Source organism: Molothrus aeneus, chromosome 2, assembly GCF_037042795.1.
Source record: "Molothrus aeneus isolate 106 chromosome 2, BPBGC_Maene_1.0, whole genome shotgun sequence".
Classification (NCBI taxonomy): Eukaryota; Metazoa; Chordata; class Aves; order Passeriformes; family Icteridae; genus Molothrus; species Molothrus aeneus.
This window is the reverse complement of record NC_089647.1, coordinates 106,737,508-106,762,016: the sequence shown is the minus strand read 5'-3', so window position 1 is coordinate 106,762,016 and position 24,509 is coordinate 106,737,508. Positions and strand designations below refer to the sequence as shown.

Genomic DNA, 24,509 nt, shown 5'->3' with positions numbered 1-24,509 from the left:
CTGAAATGTTTTTTGAGCACTGGAACAGGCTGACAGGGAAGTGGCTGAGTTGCCATCCCTAGAGGTATTTAGGAGAGATGTAGATATAGCACCTGGGGACATGGTTCAGTGATGGACTTGAAAGTTCTGGTTTAATGGCTGGACTTGATTTAGAGCTTTTCCAATCTAAATCACAGAATGTTCTGAGTTGAAAGGGAGCCACAAGGGTCATGAAGTCCAACTCTTAAGCGAATGGCCCATGCAGGGACTGAACCCACAATCTTGGTGTTACTAGCACCATGCTCTGACCAACTGAGCTCATCTCCTAGTGGTGAAGTGATTTTGTGATTCTGTGATTGGTAAGTGTAAGTAATTACTAACCCTGTCAACACCCAATCTTGCCTGTTTTCTTTTAGTGTATGATTTCTAAAACTATTCCTATTTGCACAGGAACAAAACCAAGTAAAATTTAGCTGTTGCATACCATGTTAGACCAAAAAATCTTGAGGTCTTATTGTGTCTGTACTCCATGTAGTTATTTCCGTTTAGTAAGCAAAACAGAGAATATTATCCAATAAGTAGATAATGTAGTTAAGAAAAAGCGAAATCAGTATTGTTAGTATGACTTTAAATATTACTGTGTGGTTTCTTCAATGCTTGAAATATTACTGGTTTTTTCAATGCTTGCAACACTGAATTCCTTTGAAACTGGTGGAATTTTTTCAACACAGAATTGACATAAGAAGAGAATGAGATTAAAGTTGTAAGCCTAAGTAGATGAATGAGTTATCAGCTTTTGCAGAATAATGTTTGTGTGAGGAAAGCCTTGTAAAAAATTGTGCTCAAGTGCTGTATATAATTACAGCAAGTCCAAATTGTCATCCAGCATGAAGAGAAGACTGTATTTCCATTTTTCTGTGATTATTTAGGAAAAGGATTTTTTTTTTTTTAAGAAGTAAATATTAGCCTAAAGAGGCTGGAATTTGCCTACAGTCAGCTATAAGAAAGAAGCTTAGAGGGAGAATCAGGGCAGTGGCTCTGGCTATATGCTTTGAATTTTCCTCTGTGGAGCTCATTTATCTCTTTCCACGTCAGAGGATATGTAACAAAACCACATCCATATGCTGCTGTTAGCTTCCGTAAAATCACATCTGTTTATAATTCTTATACATTCATAGATATAGATTTTAGGCATTTGTGTGCACAGACACATGTGCACACACACAAATATTCTGACTAACTTGTGAAAATTAGGATGTTTTCAGTTTCCTAGCAAGGCAGTAGAGTTGGATAGTGTAGCATAACAGTGGAGTGTTGGATCAAAGGAAGCGCAGAACTGGTAATAGGATGTCGATCAATAGATGTCAAATACCAGTAGGCTGTTTCTTATACCACTTCTGATTTAATACCAGTAACTTAAAGTCAGTCTGAGTATTGAAGCACAAAACACGCCAATCTAATTGTCATTCTTCATTTTAAACAATATCTTCTGCACAAAAAACAAACAATGAACAAAAAACAAGTTATATACTATGTAAATCATGGCTAATGAGCACCTACTTGGTCCTTGTTGATGAACTTCTGTTCACTAATAGATTGGATGGAGAAATAGAGGATGGAGAAACCTCAGGAAGTTTACTGGGAAATTAGTTCCTTTAGTTCTTAGTTCCTTAGTTCTTCTCATGCTTTACATTGGGGCTATCTTCATCTGATTTATATCTGTAAGTAATCTGTTGTTCACCCACATACATTTGGTATTATTGGAGTTGACACCAACTTTAATAATATTGATTACTGAGGTTACGAGTAAGTACTACCATAGGTTTAATTTAACTGAACTATTAAATTGTTATGAGATGCATTTGTGGGCACAGTTCCATCTTCCTCCAAAATAAATCTCTTTGAAGAAGCAAATGGGTCTTGCACATTTGTGGGCTTTTGGAGGGGTATAGGTTTGATCTGAGCCTGCTTAATGAATATTTATTTCCAAGGAAAAGCATCCATCATTGTCATTATCCTGCAGTAAAAATAGAAAAGTAGTGCATAAATTGTTCAGCAGCTGGTTGGAAAAGGTTTGAAATTAAATTGTCGTTGATTTTTTTTCTCTGACAGATTTGCATGAATCAAATTACAGAACTGTCATGAATAGCTCTGTGTTTTAAAACTGAGTTTTTGATTTTTTTTTCATTCCCATTCAGAAAGAATCCATTTTAATTAGTCTGTGAAAGGAAAAATAGGTTTATTTACAAGAATCAGTGGTAACAGCTTTGAAAATTTCCTCCAGAGTAAATATGTTTAGTAAGACTTAAACATGATTGCTCATAATCAAATAGGATAAATATTGAATACAAGTAAGAAATTGCTAATATCAATTGTCATAGCACAGACTTTTTATATCAAAGTCATGTTAAATAGTAAAATATGAGGTTTTGTAGCAAAAATCTGGTAGCTTTTAACATTTACTAAACTGTAATACTTTAATGAGCGCATTTATTGTATCTGCTGAAACCAGCTCATAGGAATGTTTTGCTCTTTATTTTAAGCTTTAAGGAGTGGAAAAGTCGGATAGAGAAACCAAGTCTTGTCACTTTATCTCATAAAGTGAGCATTGCAATGTTTTCATCATCCCATTTACAAGCTCTTTCAAGTATTATGACATACAGTACCTCAGCTTTTCTATATCATTGTGCTGACAGTACTTTACTGACAATTTAAATATTACAGTTCTGTCAAAGATGAAACTTGAGTTGATTGTACAGAAAACTGTGGTTCACAGATTGATGGATTAGTAAAGTTTGCCTGATATACTCTCACAACAGGACAACTGTTGTTATAAGCACAGACATTATTTCTGTTTGCTGCTGATGATGTTCATATTGATGGAGTTCACAATCTTTGAGCTACCTGTCTAGAATTGATTTGGATTACAATGGATTCAATTTCATGAAAAAAAATGTAGAGCTAAAATGCTCTCAGATTTTAGCAAATTATCCTTCCTTGCAACTGATGTTTCAAATGTTTCCTAATGTTAAATCACTGTAAAAATTTGCATATATTCTACTTAATATGGTTATATTGTTCCTACTAAGACAAAGTTTTCCTGTGTAACGATTATCTCATGCAAGCTACTTGACTAGTTCAAGCTCCAGATTATTTAGTGGGAAATGTATACACTCGAACAAATATCCTGATTAACCAGAGAATAAAACTAACCCATATTTATCTTTGCTAGCACACAGGAGAAGTGCGTTAAAATGAAAGAGGATACCTTGAATTTAAGAAAATTTTGTTAGTAGCATTTTTAAGGATCATTGTCATAGACATGGCAGAGTTATACCTATTCATTACTTAATTCCATTAACTTTGAATTTAAAACTTATTCCCTGAGGTTACTTGCATTATATGATTTTATGGGAGACCTGCAGTAGGGCCTGTAGATTTTAGAACCTCTTTTTATTATTTTTTTTAATATTCTTAATTTTGTCAGGAACATCTTATTGTAGAATATGATTATACACTTTGCTATCATATTTTTTAATGATGTCATAGTTTTAATATGGAAAGCCATCTGGCTCTGAGGAAGAGATTTCTTATATATGTAAGATAAATATATATAATGCATAATTTCTATAAGAATTCTGCTTCTAGTTCATCTTCTTCTGTATTTCCCATATGCATTTTATTTAGTTCATTGAAAATTGGGTTGGTTTCCCTGTTGTTTTTTAAATGTAGATATTTTAATGCTCTGATTCATCTTTTCTCTTCTTTTTTCCTTTGGTAATCCTTCATCTACTGACAGATAGAGCAGGTTTTTTGCACTTTTTTCTACTGTGTCGTATTTCAGAATATAGGAATTCATTGGACACATGACACATCCAGAACTCTGGCAGCAAGAATCCCCTTTCAAAATGGTTTATGAAGCCAGTCATACCCATACGAGATATTGTAACTCATAATTCTATACAGTTTTTTAAACTGTAATTAATTTGTGGAATTTTTCCAGCCATTCATGCTTACTAACAACTGTGCTGTTACTGGATTTCATGTTAGTAGAAAAAGCATGAAATATTGTAAAAAATCTGCTGTACATATAAATTATCATTCTACAAAATTTCAGAATCAAAAAAAAATCTATTTTTAATCTTACGCAGTGGAATACATATTTGATGTGTAATAAGTGATTCTTATCAAGAATAATCACGTAATATGAAATTCAGAGTGATTTTTCTGCTGTAGCTCAATAGAACCCAATTACCCATAATTTAGAACTGAGTGTGCTCACATGCACTCTCCAAATAGATCTGTCAGTAACACTGTGCTTGGTGACAGATTTGTACACAAATAGCCAAGGAACTGAATTTTTACAGGAAGTTGTCTTTCTCTGGCAGATAAAGACAAATTCCAGGTAGTGAAAATAAACTGAGGCTTGAGTCTCTAGCACTCGGATTTCTCTTTTAAGAGCAGTGAGATGGATAAGTCCCTAAAGGCTACTGTCACTTTAGCTCCTAATGATCTTCTGTTTTCCTTTTTTTCTAAAAAATTAGCTCTGTTTGCTTCTGTCAACCACGTTACAAAATCTCCCAAGGCATTGTTGATAACTGCTTGCAGATCATTCTCTTCAACATGAAAGATAGATGGGGAATTTGTTTGAGATACATAAGTATATTTGTAGATGTATATATATATACATGATTTCTCTTTTATTTATTTTTTTCTCTCATGGACATTCTTATACTCCTTTACAGAACATCAATTGCATTATCTTGTTCTTTCTGTAGAAGATCTGCTTTAAAAAAAAGCAAAATTCTGACTTAGAAATTTGATACCTTTTTCATAGACCACTAATTTTAAACATAAGAGATATATCACTTACCAATTCTGAAGTGCTTAGATACATTTCACCTATTTTTAATATTTAGAAAATTGGTCTACTTGGTTGAAAAAACCTAAAATGTAAATATACATAGGCACATATATTAATCTTCACTTGGTTACTTAAACATGTTGAACTCAAGAAGTGCCTTCTTGTGTGGCTCAGATGAGCTGATATTCAGGCCTACTGAAAAGAAGGCCACTTCACTCAGGTGCTTAAGTATGTCCTGGCACCTTATAACATTTCAATTAAAGTTTCTCCTGTTCTTTAAATGTGCAATTTTTTAGTCAGGGATGAGGTTTTGTGGAAATGCTGCCTCCTTTATATCAGTGGGATACATCTTGGACTATTTAGAGGCATTTTATGTTTTTATCATCTGATATTTCTTGCAATCAGATTAGTAACATTGAATATCTGAATTATCCATGCCCTGAGGGTGTAAAACAAAGACTTAAGTAGACCTGAGTAAGGAGCACAGAGTGTGAGACATTTTCTGGGAAAGTCAAATGAGATTTGTTGAGTAATGACACAGACTCAGCCAGCTTTCCCTCCACATGATAGATTGCTGACAAGGAGGAAACATGTTCCTTATTGTGACTCATTCCAGAGACAAGACATCTACCATTCCCTTTTGATTTATAAATATTCATTTAGTCTGCTTAATGTAAGTCACGTTTCTCAAGACCTAAAAATTCAAATTATTATTCATGTGGGGGATGTTATGGAATGTACTTTCCCCTGCCCCCCCCAACAAATAGCAAATTATAGTGCTAGAGCTCTAGGAACTCAGGGAACCCAGAGTATTTTTTCTTTCTTTTTGCAGGGTGGTTTTGTATGCAATTATTTCAATGCATTGCCTTTGCATTTACGTAAGGACTCCAAGTCTTATATTTTACAAAATAGTAAATGCAGTGTAATAACTTTAATTAGTTAAAAAATTACAAGCGATTTTGTCAGGTCAGGAAATGTAAATACTGACATGCAGAACTTTTGAGCAAATAGCACTTTGTTTCCCCTCCAGCCATCAACTTCCTCAGATCTATTTCATTCAGCCTTCAAAGAAAGGATGGGCATTCAATTATTATACCAGGTTATTGCAAAATTACTCCTATTATCAATGTTATGGTTTAGTTAGCATTTTGTACCAATCTCCCTTTTTTATGAACAATTACTTTTTATTTATAAAAACAATGTTTTTTTTCTATTTTTTAAAATCTTGCTATTACAGAGCATTAAGGATAGCCTGGGGAGACTGCAAGGTCATGTAGAAATTATTAACAACAAGAAGACATCGGCTTTGAAAAATGTTACACCAAAGGAAGCAGCAAATATACAAGAAAAGCTGACTCAGCTTAATTCTGAATGGGAGAAAGTTAACAAGATGTACAGGGACCGACAGGTGTAAGTAACTTTTAAAACTTACTCTTTCTGATGGCTTGGTATTTGGCCTATTGTTGATGATTGGTTTTATGCTTCTTTTTGTCACAAATAATAATTTCTTCTAAGTAAGGAGAGAATATCTATATAGAATTGTTATTTAATTTGTGAATGTTCTAGTAAAACTGAAAATATGAAAATGTTTTGACCAGCTATCACTTGCATTGACCTATTGAACTGGTAATGGTACATACATTGCTATGATTTATGGGATATACCTTTTTTTCCAGCATGAATACTTAAGAGTTAACAAATAACTTCGCCTTAGATTAAAAAGTCGTAGTTTCAAGAATTTATTGAATTACCACAGAAAAGTCCATTACAATTCTTCTGAGAATGAATGGCATTAATCTGATAATGAAAATCATTTTATAGATATCAATTGTTCCATTTATTGAAACTTTCCATTCATAGGAATTCTACAAAATTGGCTCTTCGGCTTTTCAGTCAATACTGAAAACTTGACATTAAAAGTTTTGTTTGCTATGCCACCTCAAAATACAAGAGATTGATATTTGATAGAATATCACTTTTTGCACTACAAATATGTTTTGAAATATCATTTATCTAAGAAAATGTTGTTAAAATTTTTGTCATTATTATACAAAAAATTAGCTTTATGTGCAAATTATTACATTAATGATAGAATAAGACATGATTCTAAATGTGTAAGCAGTTACTGGAAGAAAAAAAAATACTTCATGTGCATTTAGCCTGTACCAACTTTGCTCTACAATCCAATTCTTGGTAACGTCCATGTTTTCCTTATTTAGAAATATTGGTAAATAGCTGTCACTTTGCAGATTCCTAGAGACATTATTTCCACTGTCAGCCAGTCTCTAGCTTTGATTTTAGATTGCTGGAGAGAGAAGAGTGTAAAGCTTAAAAAAATAATAATCAGAGAGATAAATAGTAAAAAATCTAAGTCAGTAATATTTGTGTCATCTCTGCTTCATCTCAACAGTTAAAGTGTAAGAAATTGAGACAGTTTTATAGTGTGGTAAAGTTTACAAATTCTTCTTCTTTGCCTGCTGTTCTGTTGGTTTTGGTTTTTTTCAAATAGCAAGTCCTGTTCTAATGTGGTAAGAAAATTCCTTCTCAGTCATGATGCCATGTACAAAAATGAAGGATAAGTTAGAAAAAAGGTTGAAGAAAATCTGCTCACACAGATAATAAGACCAGGAGATATTTACTTTTGAGCTTTTCCCAGAGACTGGCTTCGCCCAGAGTCTTACTGGTTTAATACACCAATCTTTGAGAAACCTTTGGAATCCCCTTATATGCATTTTCTGACACTTGTGCATAGCAAGGACAGCAATTTAGTTAGTTGAAAGCTTGGACTATGATCACTGACACTCAATTATTCGTTATTTAGGCTGTAGTGGTATTTAGCCAGCAGCAGAAGTCTTGAGAGGTGAAATGAATTAGTGTTTGTCAGGTATTTTGAGGTAATCAGATAAAGGCAGTGGAGAACTGTAAAGTATGATTACTGTCTAGCTGGCCTTTGCCTTGGGCACTTACCCTGGTGCAGTATGATGGACAGCAGCTCAAGGTGATGATAAGCTTGACTGCTCTCTGATTCATACACCTTTATTTTTCTTTTTAATATTTTTGGTTTGGTGTCAGCCTTAAAGAGGTCTTTTTTGAACTCTAGATGGTCCCTATAGCTCCTGCTGTTCTTTGAGGGGCATTTGGACTGCACAGGAATCCAAGGGATGAGGTGAAGGAAGACAATATTGCCTTTAGCATTTTACTTCTAGCAGTTTGTGTCTGTAAGGGGTGAAAGTATCAGTGTAACTCTGCCCTGGAGACATGGATGAAGCTGTGTTTAGGAGATATGCTATTGATGATGATGCTAAAGGACAGGTTTGGAATTATTATTGGATCTGTCTTTCTTTCAAGGGAGCATTTCTAAGTGAATGTGAGTATTCCATGTTTGAAAGGTACCAGGAACAAAAATACTGGGACTGTGTTCATTTCTGAATATTGGTTTTATGAAATCAAAGGCTTGTAATAACATGGAAATTATTGTTTTAATAAATGAAAAGTCAACTATTACTTTGTTCTTCCGTGACAGATGGAAGAACAAAGCAACTTTCCTTACCACTGTTGTTACTAGCAGAGAGCTTACTCTAAATGTTATAGAAGTGATTAGAAACCTTCATGTTGCATTTTTTTGTGTGAAATTGATTTCCTTGAAGTCCTGATTCATATCTAGATACTTTGTAATTAACTCTAGAGTGAGTTCCTTTTAATTAGAAATCAAAATAGATTTTCAGTTTGTTTTATAGCAGAGCCTGCACAGTTTGACAGAAATACGCTATGAATGGTGAGCACTCAAATACCTTTATAAGTGCAGTTCTTCTACAGTTTTTGAAAATCTTATTTCACACTTTGACTTTATCATATTTCCTGTATTTAAATAAGAGTTCATATTGTACTTAGTGTAATATAACAGACAATATTTCACTGGGGAAAAAAAAATGCTGTGGTCATCCTAGAGTGTCCTTCCAGTGGCTTTAGAAACCTAGGACGAATGCAAATTTTTTATTCTCTCACAAACACAGTGAACCACTAATCTTCACATACTAATTTTTAAAGTCAAGCCTGTATCTAAGCATGGTTCTTTGATAGGAGTGACTTTCTTTTCTGTTCCAATTAATATCAGAACATGGTAACCCATTATGTTCCCAACAGATAAATGGGAGTGACATCATCTTACACCAAGTGGAATTTTTTTCCTTGGTTTCAGTTTTATGAGCGCAAAACAAACTCCAGGAAACAGCAGTGCTCTGATTTGTCTTTTGTGAGCAAAAGAGCAATTGATGATTAAATTTATAACTTCAACCTTTGCTTGATACTAAATTTTTATGTTATCTTTCCAAAAGTTGTATTAAGATAATAGAATCTGAATTTTGAAAGGTAAGGTGTTAGTGCCAGTAAGAATAACCACTCAGATGTCATAGTTTTTACTGTCCTTGTACCAGAATTTCACAATAGTCTTCCTTCTTTCCAACAGTTATAAATACTGGAGTTTTTTTGGTATTAATCATGATTATTTAGGAAGTGACACTAACACCAGGTTCCCTATATACCAATTAAATGTACGATTCAATTAAATGAAAACATAATTTTTTTAAATGAGAACATATAATTCTTGGAGAAAAAAAACCTCAATAAAAGATAGACTTTTAAATTACTATCTTATATAACTTTTTATCCTATCAGCATGCCACTTGTAAAAGATCTTGTTTGTCTTTTCAGGATATCATCTTCCCATTATATTTATGCCTAAGTCTTTTTTCTGTAAACAAGTGCTCCCTAAAATTAAGGAAGCATTAAAACTGTCAGAAATCACTGAATCAATGAAGTTCAACAAAGTTTTCCAAAACTGATGTTAGTTTAAAATATTTCTTTAGGAATTGCAGATGAGAATGTTAAAAAAAAAAAGATACACAAGGCAGAAAAAGTAAGAAAACACTCAAATTAATATAATTCAAAAGCAAAATACTGAAGTGCCAGGCAACTAATTTTTGCCTTTTTCATGTCTTATTTAGGAATTATCTTCCAGGGCCTACATTACTGACTATATTAATGCACATCTAATTAATCTCAAATCCACTAAAAATTAAATGTTGTGAGAGAATGTGGAGAAGTTGATATCAGATATCTTTAGAAAGTGCTTCTAGATAATTCTGAAAAGTAGAAAAAAGTGATATGCCAATCTTTTATAAGAAAAGATAGCAAATCCATAATAACGATAATAAAAATACATTGAGGCTGTATGAAATTCACAGAAAACTAGCAATTTTTATAGTAATAAGAGTAAAACATAAAAAAAGTTAATAGGTTTATACTAAGAATTAGTTTCATTTTTGGATAACAGTACCACTGTCAACTTTTTCTGGATAACATTAAATTAGCTCTTGATTATCTTGGTAAGGGTGAAGGAAAACATTCATTATACATAAAGAATTGATTCATTGTCAGAGAAATAATATTTTGTGGTAATATTTTTATGACCACATGGTAGCAGATGTCATAATCCCTGACTGATATATTCTGTTGAGTTGAGAACTAATCAAGTTCTTGGATCAAGACATTAGAAAAAAGAAATCAAATACATTAATTTTTCAAATGTAAGTAACCTGCCTATGTTCTGAATTACTGCAGAACAAGAAAGCCTTGAGGACATTCCTGTTTATGGTATCTGAACCAGATCCAGCTTCTCTTGCTTAGTAGAAATTATAGAGATACAGTACCGAGAGATGTGCATTCAGCCCAAGTGATGTATTAAGAGTAAAGTTATCTTCTCGTAGTATGAGATATTTTCTTGGAGCAGTATCTATAAGCAACTGACAAGTGCAAACCCAGATGTTAGAATACTAAGGAAATTATTTTATTGAGTATAGATTTCCAGAAACATGAAACTCCTCTTTCATGGCCTCCACCTCTTACTTCAGAGTGGTCCAACTCTCTCATTCATCCCATGCAAATCTTGTATAGATTTCTCATTAACATTCCACTATGAAACCATGCTTAGGTCTGAATCCCTTTGTGACTGTTCATTATACAACTACTTAGCCTTTCAAAGAATCTAAACTGAACCAAAAGATAAAAGGGGGACATTTAGAACTTTTTAAGAAAATGGTTTTGTAGCCTTGAGTGCCATATCTATCTTAAAGGACATCAAAATAGAATTATAGAATTATTGTGATTTTTAATTTTAATTAGATATACTAGGGAGCCATTTAGGCTATTTATGTTTTCCTTCCCAGAGTTTCTCAGTTGAGGATTTCCAATTTCCATCTGAGGCACTAACAATGCTGTGTAAATGTGAAGTCATTGAAGATATGAGTCAGGTGACCTACCTTTAGCTATCCAGGTTTTAGTTACCTATTTTGCAGTACTTGCTTGTGTTCTTTCTCAATTCAATCCTGCCAGGCAATCCTTTCACAGGTAACTGCTGCACTATTTATTGTGAGTCTCTGACTCTTCAGGGAGACCAGACAAGATAAGACTAGAGACATTACTTTTGGATAGATAAAATTAGGGAAGATTAATCTTAAGCTAGAAAGTATAACAAAACAATGCAGTTTAATTTATATCTAAATGTGTTTTATATATCTCTTTCACTAAGCCCAGTCAGCATTTCTTTGTACTTGCTTTAACTCTGACAAAGTGAATGACAAAAATTAATGTTAGCTGGCTTTGTTTCAGTACTAGGAGAAGAGCAACTAGTGGAAGGCATAGGTATTTTAAGAGAAAGTGAGAAATAGTGACTGTTCTCTTCTGAAAAAATGTCTGCTCACATATTTCTGTTGAGGTTGTAAGTCTTGTTATTAGAATTACCCTTGGCTCAGGATTCAAGGTGAAAGTGAAAACCAGAACAGATTAGTTCATCCCCAATGTGAGAAGAAAATTATTTCCTTTCTAATGTTAATCTCAAAATAGTTACCATGCCTTATTTACATGCAGGGTAGATTTTTTTTCCTTCCTTTCTTTCACAAATTGTGACTCAAATTGTTCATTTAGATTTTGAAAAGGGCAGCTTATAATGCTTGAGTCTTACAGCCAACATTAGTTGTTAATTTATTTCCATACCCTGCTTACTGTATAAAAATGCATTCCATAGCAGTTGCTATATAATCAAATTCTTGCAACAAATTTGCCACTTGATTTACCCCCATAATATTGCACCATCAAATTAATGTATTGGTAAGTTTCACTGGTTACTTAATTGCTAGCAAGTAAGTATAAAATAATATATAACAAGCAGGTGTAATATAACATATAAATGTTTTATTATGGACAATCTAGATAGGGCTTTCTGTCAATGTTTATAAGGTAAAGAAACCCAAAATATATATAAATATTTGTGTGGCCTAGTTTATAACTAAAAAGATTAAATTTGTAGCAAAGTTGGAAAATATGTTTACCTTATATATGGACATTTAAATGTCTCTTTTCATGGGGCACTATATATAAGATCATCTTCTAAATGGAACTGCTATAAGTAAAATTTAAAATTATTTGTTAAACTTTAATAGCAAATTTAAGGCAGGATAAGAAAAAACACTGCAGCTTTTGGGAAGAGAGCTATGTTTAATAAATCTTTGTCATAGTGTAATTAAAGAGTTTAAAACAGGAAAATGTTATGGGAATTGAAGGTGCCTGTATTGTAAAATGAGGTGAAAATAATTCAGAATTTCTTTTAATAAGTAGAGGAGATAATCTTGCATGTGTTTGTGCTGTGAAAGTGTTTCAGATGAAAAAGAATCTTGTATGTTTTAAAATCTCCAGCCCTCAAGGCTGACAATTAGCATAACTTAGCATAACTTTACTGTAAAATGCTCAGTGACAAAACTGCACCACATTCATACAGGAATTATTGTAGAGCCTTTTTCTGCTGTACAAACAAAGATTTTCACTGAAATTTCTGGGAAATGTTATGGCTTAGTCATGAATATGTGGGCTGTAGAACTATGGGAATGCAAATATGTATGAAGAGAATTGCAGGCAGAAGCAAATAGACTCTGAGCCATCTGGATATGAACTGTCTGGGGCCTTCATGTCAGATACACAAAAAAATATGACACGGTGGGCAGTGTCATAAGCTATGAGACACAGCTGCATTGAAGGGTATACTTGCTTTAGGGACAATGCTGGGTTAGTGCATCTGTAACTTCCCAGATAGTCCTGATTTATAGCCAACCATCTCAAGGCACAGGCAGAGCTCATTCATGCTTAGCTGCAGCCATCCATGTAGATATAGCCTGAGAGAACTGCAGGATATCCTCAGGTCCAAAACTTTATTTGCTGTGACTTCCATTACCTTCTGTAAGTGTTGAAAATAAGGTATACTTTCACTGTTGGTATTGAATCATTGCATTGTGCTGTGCCAGAATTTTTTAGCTGGATGAATATTTAGCTGGGTCAGCTGTGCACTGGGTGAAGGATGAGATTGCAGGAACTTCCATTAGGTCCAATGCATATTGGATGTACTAAGGTGAGCTCCTTTGCAGAATTCCCTTAATTCCCTTGAAGCTTTTTAAGGAATTGCTGCTCTCTAGTTGCCATGGTGCAGTGTACACCTCCCTGCAAGTACCTCCCAGGAAAGCATTTTTGGCAGTAGAGGGAGCCTAGTCTTTTAACATCTGTAGCTAAAGTCAGAAGTTACAGTTTTCTGGTTTATACAGTTTTCATCACTATTGTTTCTCAGCTCTCGGTACATGTTGTTGCTATCATCTCATAAATATAATTTTCTCTTGCTTCCTCCAAGGCAGTTTGAAAGGAACTTTTTTCTTTTATTATATGTATTACATAAACCCCTATGTGCCAAAGAGACAAGAAGACCCACATTAAGTTTGGAGTAGAAAGCAGCAAGTTTTGTGTTTAGACTCTGGTACTAATTGTTTTGAGGTTACGAGGTTCAGTCTGGTGACCTTCAGTAATTCAGGGGGGACAGTCAACTTTGAAATTTTCTTTTTTTTTTATGGGCAAGTCAGTGTTTGAGGTGATTTTGGTGAAAGCTAGTTAATATTTCTGGTGTGATCCAAAATGTTGCAGCTATGGAACTGACAAAAAAACATTTACTTTGTCTAATTCTTATAGCACTAGGTACACTGCACATTAATAGAGTAGTTTCTGCTCCCTAAAATTTGACCCTTGAGATTAATTTAGCCTTTTATTTATTTATTTTTATTTGTCTGTGAAACTATGAATATTGTTTACCATAGGAAAAAAGTTTCCTTCTTAACTTGAAGCAGTGTATTGCAGGGATGTTTTGTAAAAGTAGGCAAAACACCTGCTTCCTATTTACTGTTATTTTGAGGGGACTGTGGCATCCCATCCTTAACATTTATAGATGCCATTTTCAAAAAAGAACAACAAAAGTCAGATGGGCCATAAACACTTACAAAGTTTTATTACTAAATTATACACATGATGGAAATTGGTATAAGTCTGTTATACTATAAGTAAACAGTGGTGGATTTTGACTAAGGGGTCAGGTGAAAGAGAAGAGAGAGAGAGAAATTTAAGAGAGGGAGAGAGGGAAAAAAGAGAAAAAAAGAGAGAAAGGACCACAGGGATCCAGCTGATGGGGTGAGCACCAGCCAGGTTTGTGGAGGCACCTTTTTAAAACTAAGTTTTCCCCACCCTGGAGCTAAGCTTCTTGCTTTCTATGCAAATTAATTATCATCTTCAGTTTGCTCTTCTGGATCTCTCTGAAAGTAGGTCAGAGAGTTTGTGGGGGATTTTAGGAGTCTTGACTGGGGCATAAAGACTACTGGGCTGGCCTTTGGCCAACAGTCCATGCCCTCTCCTCGACCTCATTCCTGTACTTGCCCTATACTGTGCTGTTCCTAGCTCCAGGAGCCAGAACAAGGACAATTGTCCCGTGAAAGCACTGCCCTACCTCTACCTGGCCCCTTCTTCAGCCACATGCTGTTCTTTCTCACAGTGTGCTCTCACCAACAACCCTTGGCTGGCTCTGGCCTTCGGGCTATTGGTGTTTGAGACATGCTTAACCACCTATCTTCTGGGCTTCTGCAGGGGACTGTGTCATAAATGCATTGCAAGTAGTTTTTTTCCAATGTTATATTATTTGTTTCTTCCTGGAATATATAGTTTCTTCTAAATTCGACTTTCATTATTTCATCTGATTGGTAATTTTAAGTGTCTAGTTGCTTTTCTAGTAAAAGAGAGATTAATTCTTCGTGTAAGGTTAAAAATTTTCTTCCAGCATTTACACTAAAATAAAATGAGTGACAATTATTTTGCTGTTCTCCTATATCATTAAGCCTGATATCACTCAGGAAAATTGGGTTTAGTAATAACTCCATTAAGACCTTGAGGCAATTCTCTATCTATTAGGGCTACATAAGGATAGCACTGTAAGATTGTATAGCCTCAATTCTAGTCAGATTATCTGATTTACTCTTTCTGTCCACAAGTCTTGTATGACAGCAAGAAAATTAAAAAGAAGTGGGTGCCAAGATTGAAAAACAATAAAGCAAAAAATTCAGAATAAATTCCCATTGAATACCAAGCATACCTATATTTTGCACCTGTGTATGCATTAGCTGGGCAGCTGTAACACAGTTGCCAATCACAATGGAACTCAGGGACCCTCTGCTTGTCTTTTTATAGTGTTAAAACAAGTAAAATGTTATTTCTTCTCTCCAGCAACCAATTTTTCAAAATCCTATAACAGCACAATTACCTCTGAGACTTCCTTCTCAGATTTGGCTGAAATTGGCTAAAAGGCTAGAAAATTTATTATGGGAAATGAATGATGGACAACATAATCACTGAAGTTTCATTTCCTTAGGTTTTATTTGCTTACCCTGTTAGTCATAAAAAATTCACTAGAATCCCTTTTAGCACCTTATCTCTGTGTGATTACACCTTGCTGCCACATTTTCCCTTTCTCCTGAGCTATGTGGGATCTAGCTATGGTGGCTTAGAGAGTTTTCATTTCCTTAATTAGTGTCATAGAATCACAGAATAATTCCAGTTGGAAGAACTGTCAGGGACTCTCCTAGTCTAATATTCTGCACAAAACATGGTCAACACTAATGAAACAGGTTACTTTAGCCAGACAGGTCTTAAAGACCTTCAACAACAGAGACTGATCAACTTCTTGACAACCTGCTCCACAGCTTGACTGTCCTCATGGTGCAATTTTTCCTTATATCTGGTTTAAACATATTTGCTTTTATGCCTGTTGCCTTTTTTCCTCACACTATGCATCCCTCCAAGCAGCCTGACTGAAGCTCTTCAATGACCTCCTCACAGAACAAGGGCCCAGCCCCATGACTTCGTGGTGTTGTCCTGATGAATTCACTCCAGTTCATTAAGGTCCTGTTTTGACCAGTGCAAAACTGGCCACTGTGTTCTAGATGTGGCACAGTGAGACCTGAACAAGGAAGGGTAGTCTTTTCTCTCTGTCTGCTGGCTGTGCTGCTGCCAACGCAGCCCAGGATATATTTGGTTGTTTTGGCTAACAAGGCATACTGCTGGCTCATGTCCCACTTGCTGCCCACAGTACCCCAGATCCCTTTTTTCAAAGTCACTTCCCAGCCAATCAATTTCCAAACTATATTCTTGTGAGGGGTTCTTCCTTCATAGGTGCTGGACTTTGCATTTCTTGATTAATTCAGTGGGGCTTCTGTTGGCTCAGCCCTATTTAGCTCCCTCTAAATGGCAGCTCTGTGCCTAAGCATGCTGACTTTTCCACTTCTTCCACTTTAACGCTATGGGGGATGGAGGACTTTAGAACAACCCTCTTAGGGTTGTTAGCAGATGGAAAATTAGATTTGAGCAGGCAATATGCACTTGCAGCCCAGAAAGCCCCACTAGGCTGTAAAGCCTTTGCTGTCTCAGTGTCCTGAGGTGCAGCCTGGCTGGGGGAAAAGACTTGTAGGGTTTGAGTTCCGTGACATAATTCTCAACTAGAAGTCTACTTCTAGGACTTCACTTTCTTCAGTCTTGTCTGTAAGCATGAAGGGCAGGGAGATCCTGCTGGTCCTTCTCCTTTTTTATAAGTTCATTATATTTTTCAGACTTTATGCAGTTTTATTCTTTTAGAGCTCTGATATCATACTCATGGAAGAAAATGCATAATGCTTGTTTGAATGGTAGGGGGTACTTAATCTGGTGGAAAATCCTGCAAAGAAATCAGGACCTTCTGATATAAGTATTCTCCTTTTAAGATATCCAAAGTCTCATGCATTCATCAGTAAGATTTCCTGCAGTCTCTCTCTAGAATTGGCTTGATATAGTCCTCTGGAATATGTTAATAATCAGGGGTTATTGTTCTGTAGTCCTGTGGTGTCTGTCCATCTTATCTAGGAAAGGACTTGGATTTCTTAAACTTATAAAGATTTTAAAAGTTTCAGAAAAGCAAGCATCTGCTTCTCAACAAACCAGAAACTGTGAATATAATTTCTAACCATGCAGATTTTCAGAAATGTCTTCTAAGTCTTACTTCATCATTTTACTCCCAGTGTTTCTTTCAAACTCTTTGTTGTCAGTTCTAGTTAATAAATTCTAAAAGCGATAGTGTTTGATTTTCCTCTATCACTACTAAACAAAGAGCTTCTTTCCACCATTTTATTAGCTATTATTGTAAAGTGTTATGTCTGTCTGCAAAACTGTTTTTCCTGGCCATAAATTTGCCTTCCTAAGTATAAAGTGTAGCTATAGATTGAATCCTCTGTACATTTATCTTTGCGTGTGTAGTTGCATGCAAGTATGAAAGTGCTTTTAGCTGCTCCATTCTGATTTTGCTCTCAGGCTGAGAGACATTGCAGCTTTATTTGGAACCATTTGAGAAAGGGTAAAGAAACTTAATCTTTGTAAGGCTTTATGGTCCAGATTTTATTGACCGATGCAGCACTTCATTCTGCAGAACTGAAAGTTAAGTGGTTTTAGGTAAAAACACCTGTATGCATAGTTCTTGGCTGCCATAAAGCTTAGCTTTCTAAACCAAGTTATTCTCTAGGTGCAGGGCTTTATAACACTCACCTTCCTGGGCAAAAGGAGGCCTTTAACTGGTGTATCAGACACATTATTCCTTTAGTTCACATCAGAACTTTTGACACTGGCGTTTAATACCTAAAAAAAGAGTTGGCTTGTGCCACTTCCTTGCCACGAGGGGGAGAATTTTCTTTTTTCCTTGTTCCCTTTTATCTTCTGCAGTGATCATAACTACTTGAGCTGAATTTTTGCCTTATGTTCTCATGATATTATTATGGGTGGCATACTCACACATGAACAGAAATTTACACATGAGAGGTGTCAGATCCTGTGAGCTCATCAGTATGTATTTCATGATAGTCTTATATCTTTTGAGAAAGAAATCATATGGACTAAGTGGTATGGTAATGTGAAATTGAATTTTCTACAAACAAAATGAGAGAATACACTGAAGAAAAAATAGGCTATCAATATTTGTATGTTTTGTTTGCTAGCATAGTTAAAGAAAAGCAAAATATAAGGAAAATGTAGCTGAGAATAATCTAAATATTCTTTAAATAGATGTAAAATCAATAATTTGTAGCATATATTCCCCACAGCATAAATAAATGCCCCTGTTTCCATTCTCAGAGAAAAGAAGAAAAATGCAACAATATAAGCTCAGTTTGAATAGCTGTTTAGAAGCAAGCACATTTTAAAGAATTCTGATTTCTAGGATTCATCTATTTAGTATTTATTCAGTAGCTTCCTCAGATTTCATCCATCATCTCAGAATTGTATGCCAAAATTTAGGTTCTTTTAATGTTTTTAACATGATAAAATTGTCACTTTGATTTTTAAAAGGGATCTCTGGAAATAGGATGCTGACAAAAATAATAAATCTCAACTTCCAGGGTTCAGCGTTGTGTTCTAAAGCAGTAAAAGGTCAGAACTCGTTAACTCAGGAAAATTAATAGTTTAGGGATGTAGTCTGAAGAAAAATGTTTAACTATTAATCTTTTGTTTAAAATGTTGAAAATGTTTTGTTTAAATGCTTAATTTTTAACATTTTGTGGAAATATCTATTAACATGATTCCGTGTTTAATATAGCCAGCCTATATTATTATAGCATATAACATGCAGTAATTGTGATTGCTTTCCATGTAGAACTAAAAAATAACCAGTCAAATTAATTTGCAAGTTTCACTACATAACAGAATTTTTGAAAAATCATCAAGACATTTGTTGAATATTTTGGTTTTTCAAAGCTGCACTCTGCCCTTTTATCATGTTGTGCATATAATGTTTTCTTTAATGATAGACATTCTGCAATTAAAGCTTGAATTTGTGGTATTGTAGGGCCACTCAAGACTCATTGCTTTCCCCTGATCCATGAGATTCTCTCCTGACTATTTTCTGGCAAAACCTTCAGAAATGTTTTCCTGTGCACAAGACAATTCTACTTAGATGTCATATGGTTAAGGAAAAGAAATCTTAAGAAGAATCATAGCAGCTGTCTTATATATTAAATAGTTCCTAATTCCATATCTAGTCCTATTTGCCTCTTTTTGAGTTTTCTTAACAAATCTGGCTAAATCAACTCAAAACATCCCAAAAAATTATATTATTGTTAGTTCATAAATAAGACAAGAAGAGCTGTGATAATCAGGTGCTTTTTAAAGGTTAGGTACAGATATTCTAATTTGCCAAGAAGCGGACCCTAAATTCCATCCTAACGCTCTACCCACATGAACACTTCCCTCAAGTGTCACCTTTATGGACATAAGGAGGGACTGAAGTGAGAAGCTGTGTCAGATGTTAGAAATAACAAAGTGTTGGGAAAATTTGTGTGATTTTTTTTTCTTGTTTTTTCCCCCCTTATTCCCTGGCTGCTCTCCCCCAAGCCCTGCACCCGCGGGGCTGGGGCAGCCTGGTGGCTTTGCCATGTTCCCAGTGCAGGACTGGCTAACAGGAAAAGTGCTTTTTCCATCTTTCCAGCATATTTTTTCCTGCTTGTCAGGACACAGAATGCCCTCTGACTAGCTGGAAACCAAGATGAAATGTAAATCTGGGGAGTCACTGAGTTGTTCTTTTCCACTCAGGTTCACAGGCCCTCATGTAACACAAAAATGTGGTACAGACACCTACTGTTCCATGAATCTTTTTCTCAGGACTTTTTAAGGCTCTTCCATAAGTAGTGACTTATTTCTATCATCCTCTCTGATTTCAGTGTAGAAATAGTGGGATTAAGATTTTACCATTAAGGCTAATATATAATGGAAAAAGTATTTCTGGCTTTCCTAAACAGATGAAAGACTGGCTAGCATCTTACAACAAATATTAATTTTAAAAGCAATGCTAATTTTGATTTGATTTTATGCTAATAAAATCAAATCAAATCAATAATATAATCAAGCAAGAAAATGAGGTTAAAAACCATAAAGGTCCAAAACACCCCAGGTTCAAATATTTTAATTATGATTGCTTTAAGCATTTTTCTTTTTTTTTCCTTTTTCACTACACACAACTGTGTGTCTTGTCTGTGTGTATAGCATTTGACAATGTGGTAGATCAGTGAAAAATCAGAAGGCATAGAACTACTAAACAGAATAATGCTGCATTTTCATATTGTCAGGGTTATTAATGACAACCACTGTAGTTTGCCAGTAAAGGAAAAGGAGAAAATGTTGCTGCCTTTCTAAACTGATACTCTTTAGTAGACACTGTGGGAGACTGCAGGCCCAGAAATAAATTCCTCTAATAACCATGAGTGTCTTTGTCCCTGCAGGGCACTAAACAGCCCAACAATTCTCTTCACTATCTTTAAATCCTCTGGCACAATAGCAATGCCGTTTAACTGCATCTCTTTTCTCCCATTTGGATGAACAATCCTTTGGTCAGTTCCCCAAGTCTTTCTGCATCTTCCACACACTGTAGCAGGACAGAACGTATTTCCAGGGGGTGTGCAGGGGAAGCACCCATGAAACATGGTGACCCTAGCAAACACTGAGCTGTTCACAATTGTGGTTTTTGCATCATTTCTCCAATCAGTTCTGAAAAGGCAGTTTGTAAACAATTGTAAACAATACCTGTGTACTCTGTTCCATTGTAAAAATGAGGGGGCAATTATCCACATGAGACAAAGAGAAGGGGATCTGTAGTTTGATGGCAAGTAAGTACAAGGCTTCTGTAACAAACTCTTTTCTGCCTCTAATTCTGACTCAATTATGGCACTGTATAAGTCAGTTGGCTCCATTGCTTTCACTGGATTTGCACTACTATGAGAAAGGAAAAAGTAGAAAAAGACCACTAGAACCCGTGACTCTTGAAAGAGAAACAAATCATTTTGCAACAATGTTTTGTTTCAGCTTATGGTCCATGGAGCAATAGTGCACAAATATACAATATATGAAAACATTTATAGAAAGAGTCTTAGCAGTCAGCTTTGAGTCTCCAAGTTAGTTCCCACCTGGATTTGCTGTTTTTATTAAACCTCTTTTTCAGACTTGTCATCTAATGCTACAGTCGATAGTAGCAGAAGTTACAGATGCTTAGTTTTTGAAATCAAGTCCACTACATTCAGTGTAGGCAAGATGTAGCATCTTGCCTGGTGAAAGAAAATAGGACCTAATCACAGCTGCTATATCCTTTTTCTTCATCAAGCTATTTCAGTAAGTGTTGCTGTTAACTTAATAGTCTAGTCTAGTCGTGATCCTCCAAAGTATTAATATTCCTCTAAAGCAGGGAAGATAGTGACATCATAAAATAGTGTGGAGGACCAGACAGCTACAGAATCTGAGCTCCATAGACCTCCTGGCCCTGGTATAGAGGAAGCTATGGGAGAGATAAACTCAAGGCAAGAAGGAGAAGTGGAGACACCACTCAAGGCCATCACTGGTGCAAGGGAATATAACAGGGACTTGATAACTGAAAAGATTGTGTTGCTAAGGGAACAGGGGCAAAGGGGTCTGAGTAGAACACTTTGTATGGAAGTTAGAGAACTATAAATACCAGTGAATAGTGTAATAAACTGGCCTTGCTTGCATAGCATGGTCCTGCAAATAGAAAGGTAGAATACACAGCATTGAGAGTAGCTGCTAGAAATGTTGAAACAGTAATGTAGAACATGCTTGCCATGATCTGAACATTGCAGAACATGTTAAGACAGAGCAGAAATGATAAATCAGCATTTATAGTAATTCAAGGATACCTCAGTGAATTGCTTTTGAGCTCTCTGTGTACTTAGAAGGAAAATGGGCAAGATTGAAGCTAAAAATGGAGTTCTTGATTCAGCTTGCTTTTTGTGCTGGCATAACTGGGAGCTCTGGGAGTGTGCTAGTGTAGCCTATATACTCTCTATTCTGATAGAGACAGAGGAATAGCACAGTTTTTGTAAAGAATACCACACAGTTGACTTCTATGCTGTATAAGCTTCTGCAGTCTTGAATATGATGTGTCCAAGAATAGAGTTGGAGAAGGTTGTATTGAAAGAAAATAAAAAGGTCTGAGAACAACTTGTGGTTTTCTAGGACTTATCATTATCTAAGATTTTTATATTTTATGATTTCCAACTTTGATTAAAGTGCATAGAGTGGTTTATTCTCTACCTTAACTCTGAATTGTCTGATCACTAAACAGTGAATTACAGAGCAGAAGTTTAAAAAAGCACACAATTTTAACTCTAAAATGTTCCCTCTCTCTTTTCTTTTAACTTCAGAACAACAATATTGTCTTTCACAAGACAGCCAGACAGCTAAGCTCATTCTGTTTCTCCATTTTTCTTTTTCTTTTTTTTTTTTTTTTAAATACTTTCTTTTTTATCACCTATGCAAATCCTGGGATGCAATCAGGGTTCCTCGCCAGTTGGGCTAAATGACAGCAGGTTGCTTGCTTAGCACTTTCAAAGGGTGCCAAGCTAGGATGCTCCAGATTCCTTACCTGTTTGCAGAGAAGGAATAACAATAGGTAATGAGGATAACTTTGTTATGCACTGCCTTGTTCCTAGGTAAAGAGAAGAATTAGTAAATAACGCACCGCCATCATGAATGCGTAGTTATTTTACATATTTGGTATTTCTAAGACTGCCCAGCAGTATTCTTTCTGCTGCTGTCAGCAGTGTTTGTAAAGGAGACTTTCTGTGCAAATTCAGCAAATCATCTAGTGAGCTAAACCTCACCTCCAGGTTAATGACTGCTCAACCTGGCCCTGTGTTTGCTAAAGGAGAGAGGGACAAAGTGCAACTTCACATTCTCCAAACAAGCAGATGAGAATGAGGACCTAGTGAGTGTTTTCAACTCCTGAAATCAGCAGCCCTGATATGGAGCAGAATGCCCTATCTCAGCTTACACTTGGCACTCGGGAGCTCCTCATCCCCTACAACAGAAATTTATTGATGTCTTGTTTCTTATTTATGAAAATCTTAGTGCCAGGATTTGATAGTGACATCCTTTGGGTTTATGGACTTAGAGCAGTGAGGGTGACTAACACAGTGTACTCCTGTGGACGACACGCTCAGTGGTGTTTATGATGACAGTAGGAGAAGCATAGAAAATTGAATCCAACTGCTGACCCCATGCTAGACACACCAAGAATCACAGGAGCATTATCCAAATGCTTCTTAAACTCGGTCAGTCTTGGTGTTCTGACCACTTCCCCCGGGGAGCTCCAGTGGTCAGCCACCCTCTGGGTGAAAAACCTTTTCCTGATACCCAACCTTAACAACTTTCCCAAATCTTCATCTGCTGCCTAGTTACAAGCCTCTGGTCCAGCTGACTTACTGCTGAATGGTGGAAGCTATGGCCACCATAGCTACTGCAGATGGCTTCTTTTTTGTGTAAGAAAAGGTGTAAGGCTCTGCAGTGCATGTACACCCTGGAAGGGACCCAGCACCCAGCCAGGGCAGCCTTGACAGTGCTAAACAGATTCAATCTTGCACTCCATCTGCACATATCTTTTACAGTTAGGCTTGGCATAGTACTGAGTAAAGAAAGATGGATTACTGCCCCTGAGTGGCACACAGATTCTGAGTAGAAAGTCTGAATTTTAGTCTTGGGCTTTTACTGCATCACTGTTTTTTCCACTTTGTAGTAGAAAGCACAGGAAATCTTGGCTACAGTGATGTGATAATCCTTGAATTTGAACATTTTCCCTAGTCAGCATTTTTGTATTTGAAGTATCCTTTGAAATGTAAATTATGCACTGAAGTCATCAGTGTGTACCAGGCAGAGTGAAAAATTGAAATAAAGCCTTTATATACATAAATATACAGACAATATAGAATTATGTACATTGCACATACACAGTTAAATTTCTCTATGGATGTGGCTGTTAAATTGCTATTTAAAAAAAAGTATCTGAAGTTACATAGAAGATGAAAAGAAGATTTTACTTCTGACAATGAAGAATCTAACAATTATGATTAAATATAATTTTAAGGGATTCTCATTTTAATGCCCTTGATTTTATAAGTAATACAAATGGTGTGTTGTGTGTCATTTCCACTAATGTGCAGCTCCTTCTGTCATCCAGTTTTCTACTGAGACATATTTATAGTCAGTAGAATAAATTAATTACAGAACCTTGTAATACAAGGATGTAATTCCATCTAGTAAAAACCCCTGAAGTGGAACCTTAAGATGTTTGCTGTGTAAGGGAAGAAAAGCATAGGTAAGTAGACTTTGCTGGTGTGTCAAAGCTTTTCCCTAGGGGTAATGTCCAAAAATAAGATTATTTTATTTTGCTAGTACAGAAAGGAGT

At 35.5% G+C, this 24,509-nt stretch overlaps 1 protein-coding gene across 1 annotated transcript in view; it reads left to right on the top strand.

Annotated features, from left to right (window-relative positions):
* DMD (dystrophin) overlaps window positions 1-24,509 on the top strand; it is a 1,043,102-nt gene that overhangs the window by 469,066 nt on the left and 549,527 nt on the right. The window contains exon 42 of the mRNA XM_066545460.1: window positions 6,081-6,253. Within this exon, the coding sequence (XP_066401557.1) occupies window positions 6,081-6,253 (173 nt within the window). The remainder of the gene's footprint in view (window positions 1-6,080; window positions 6,254-24,509) is intronic.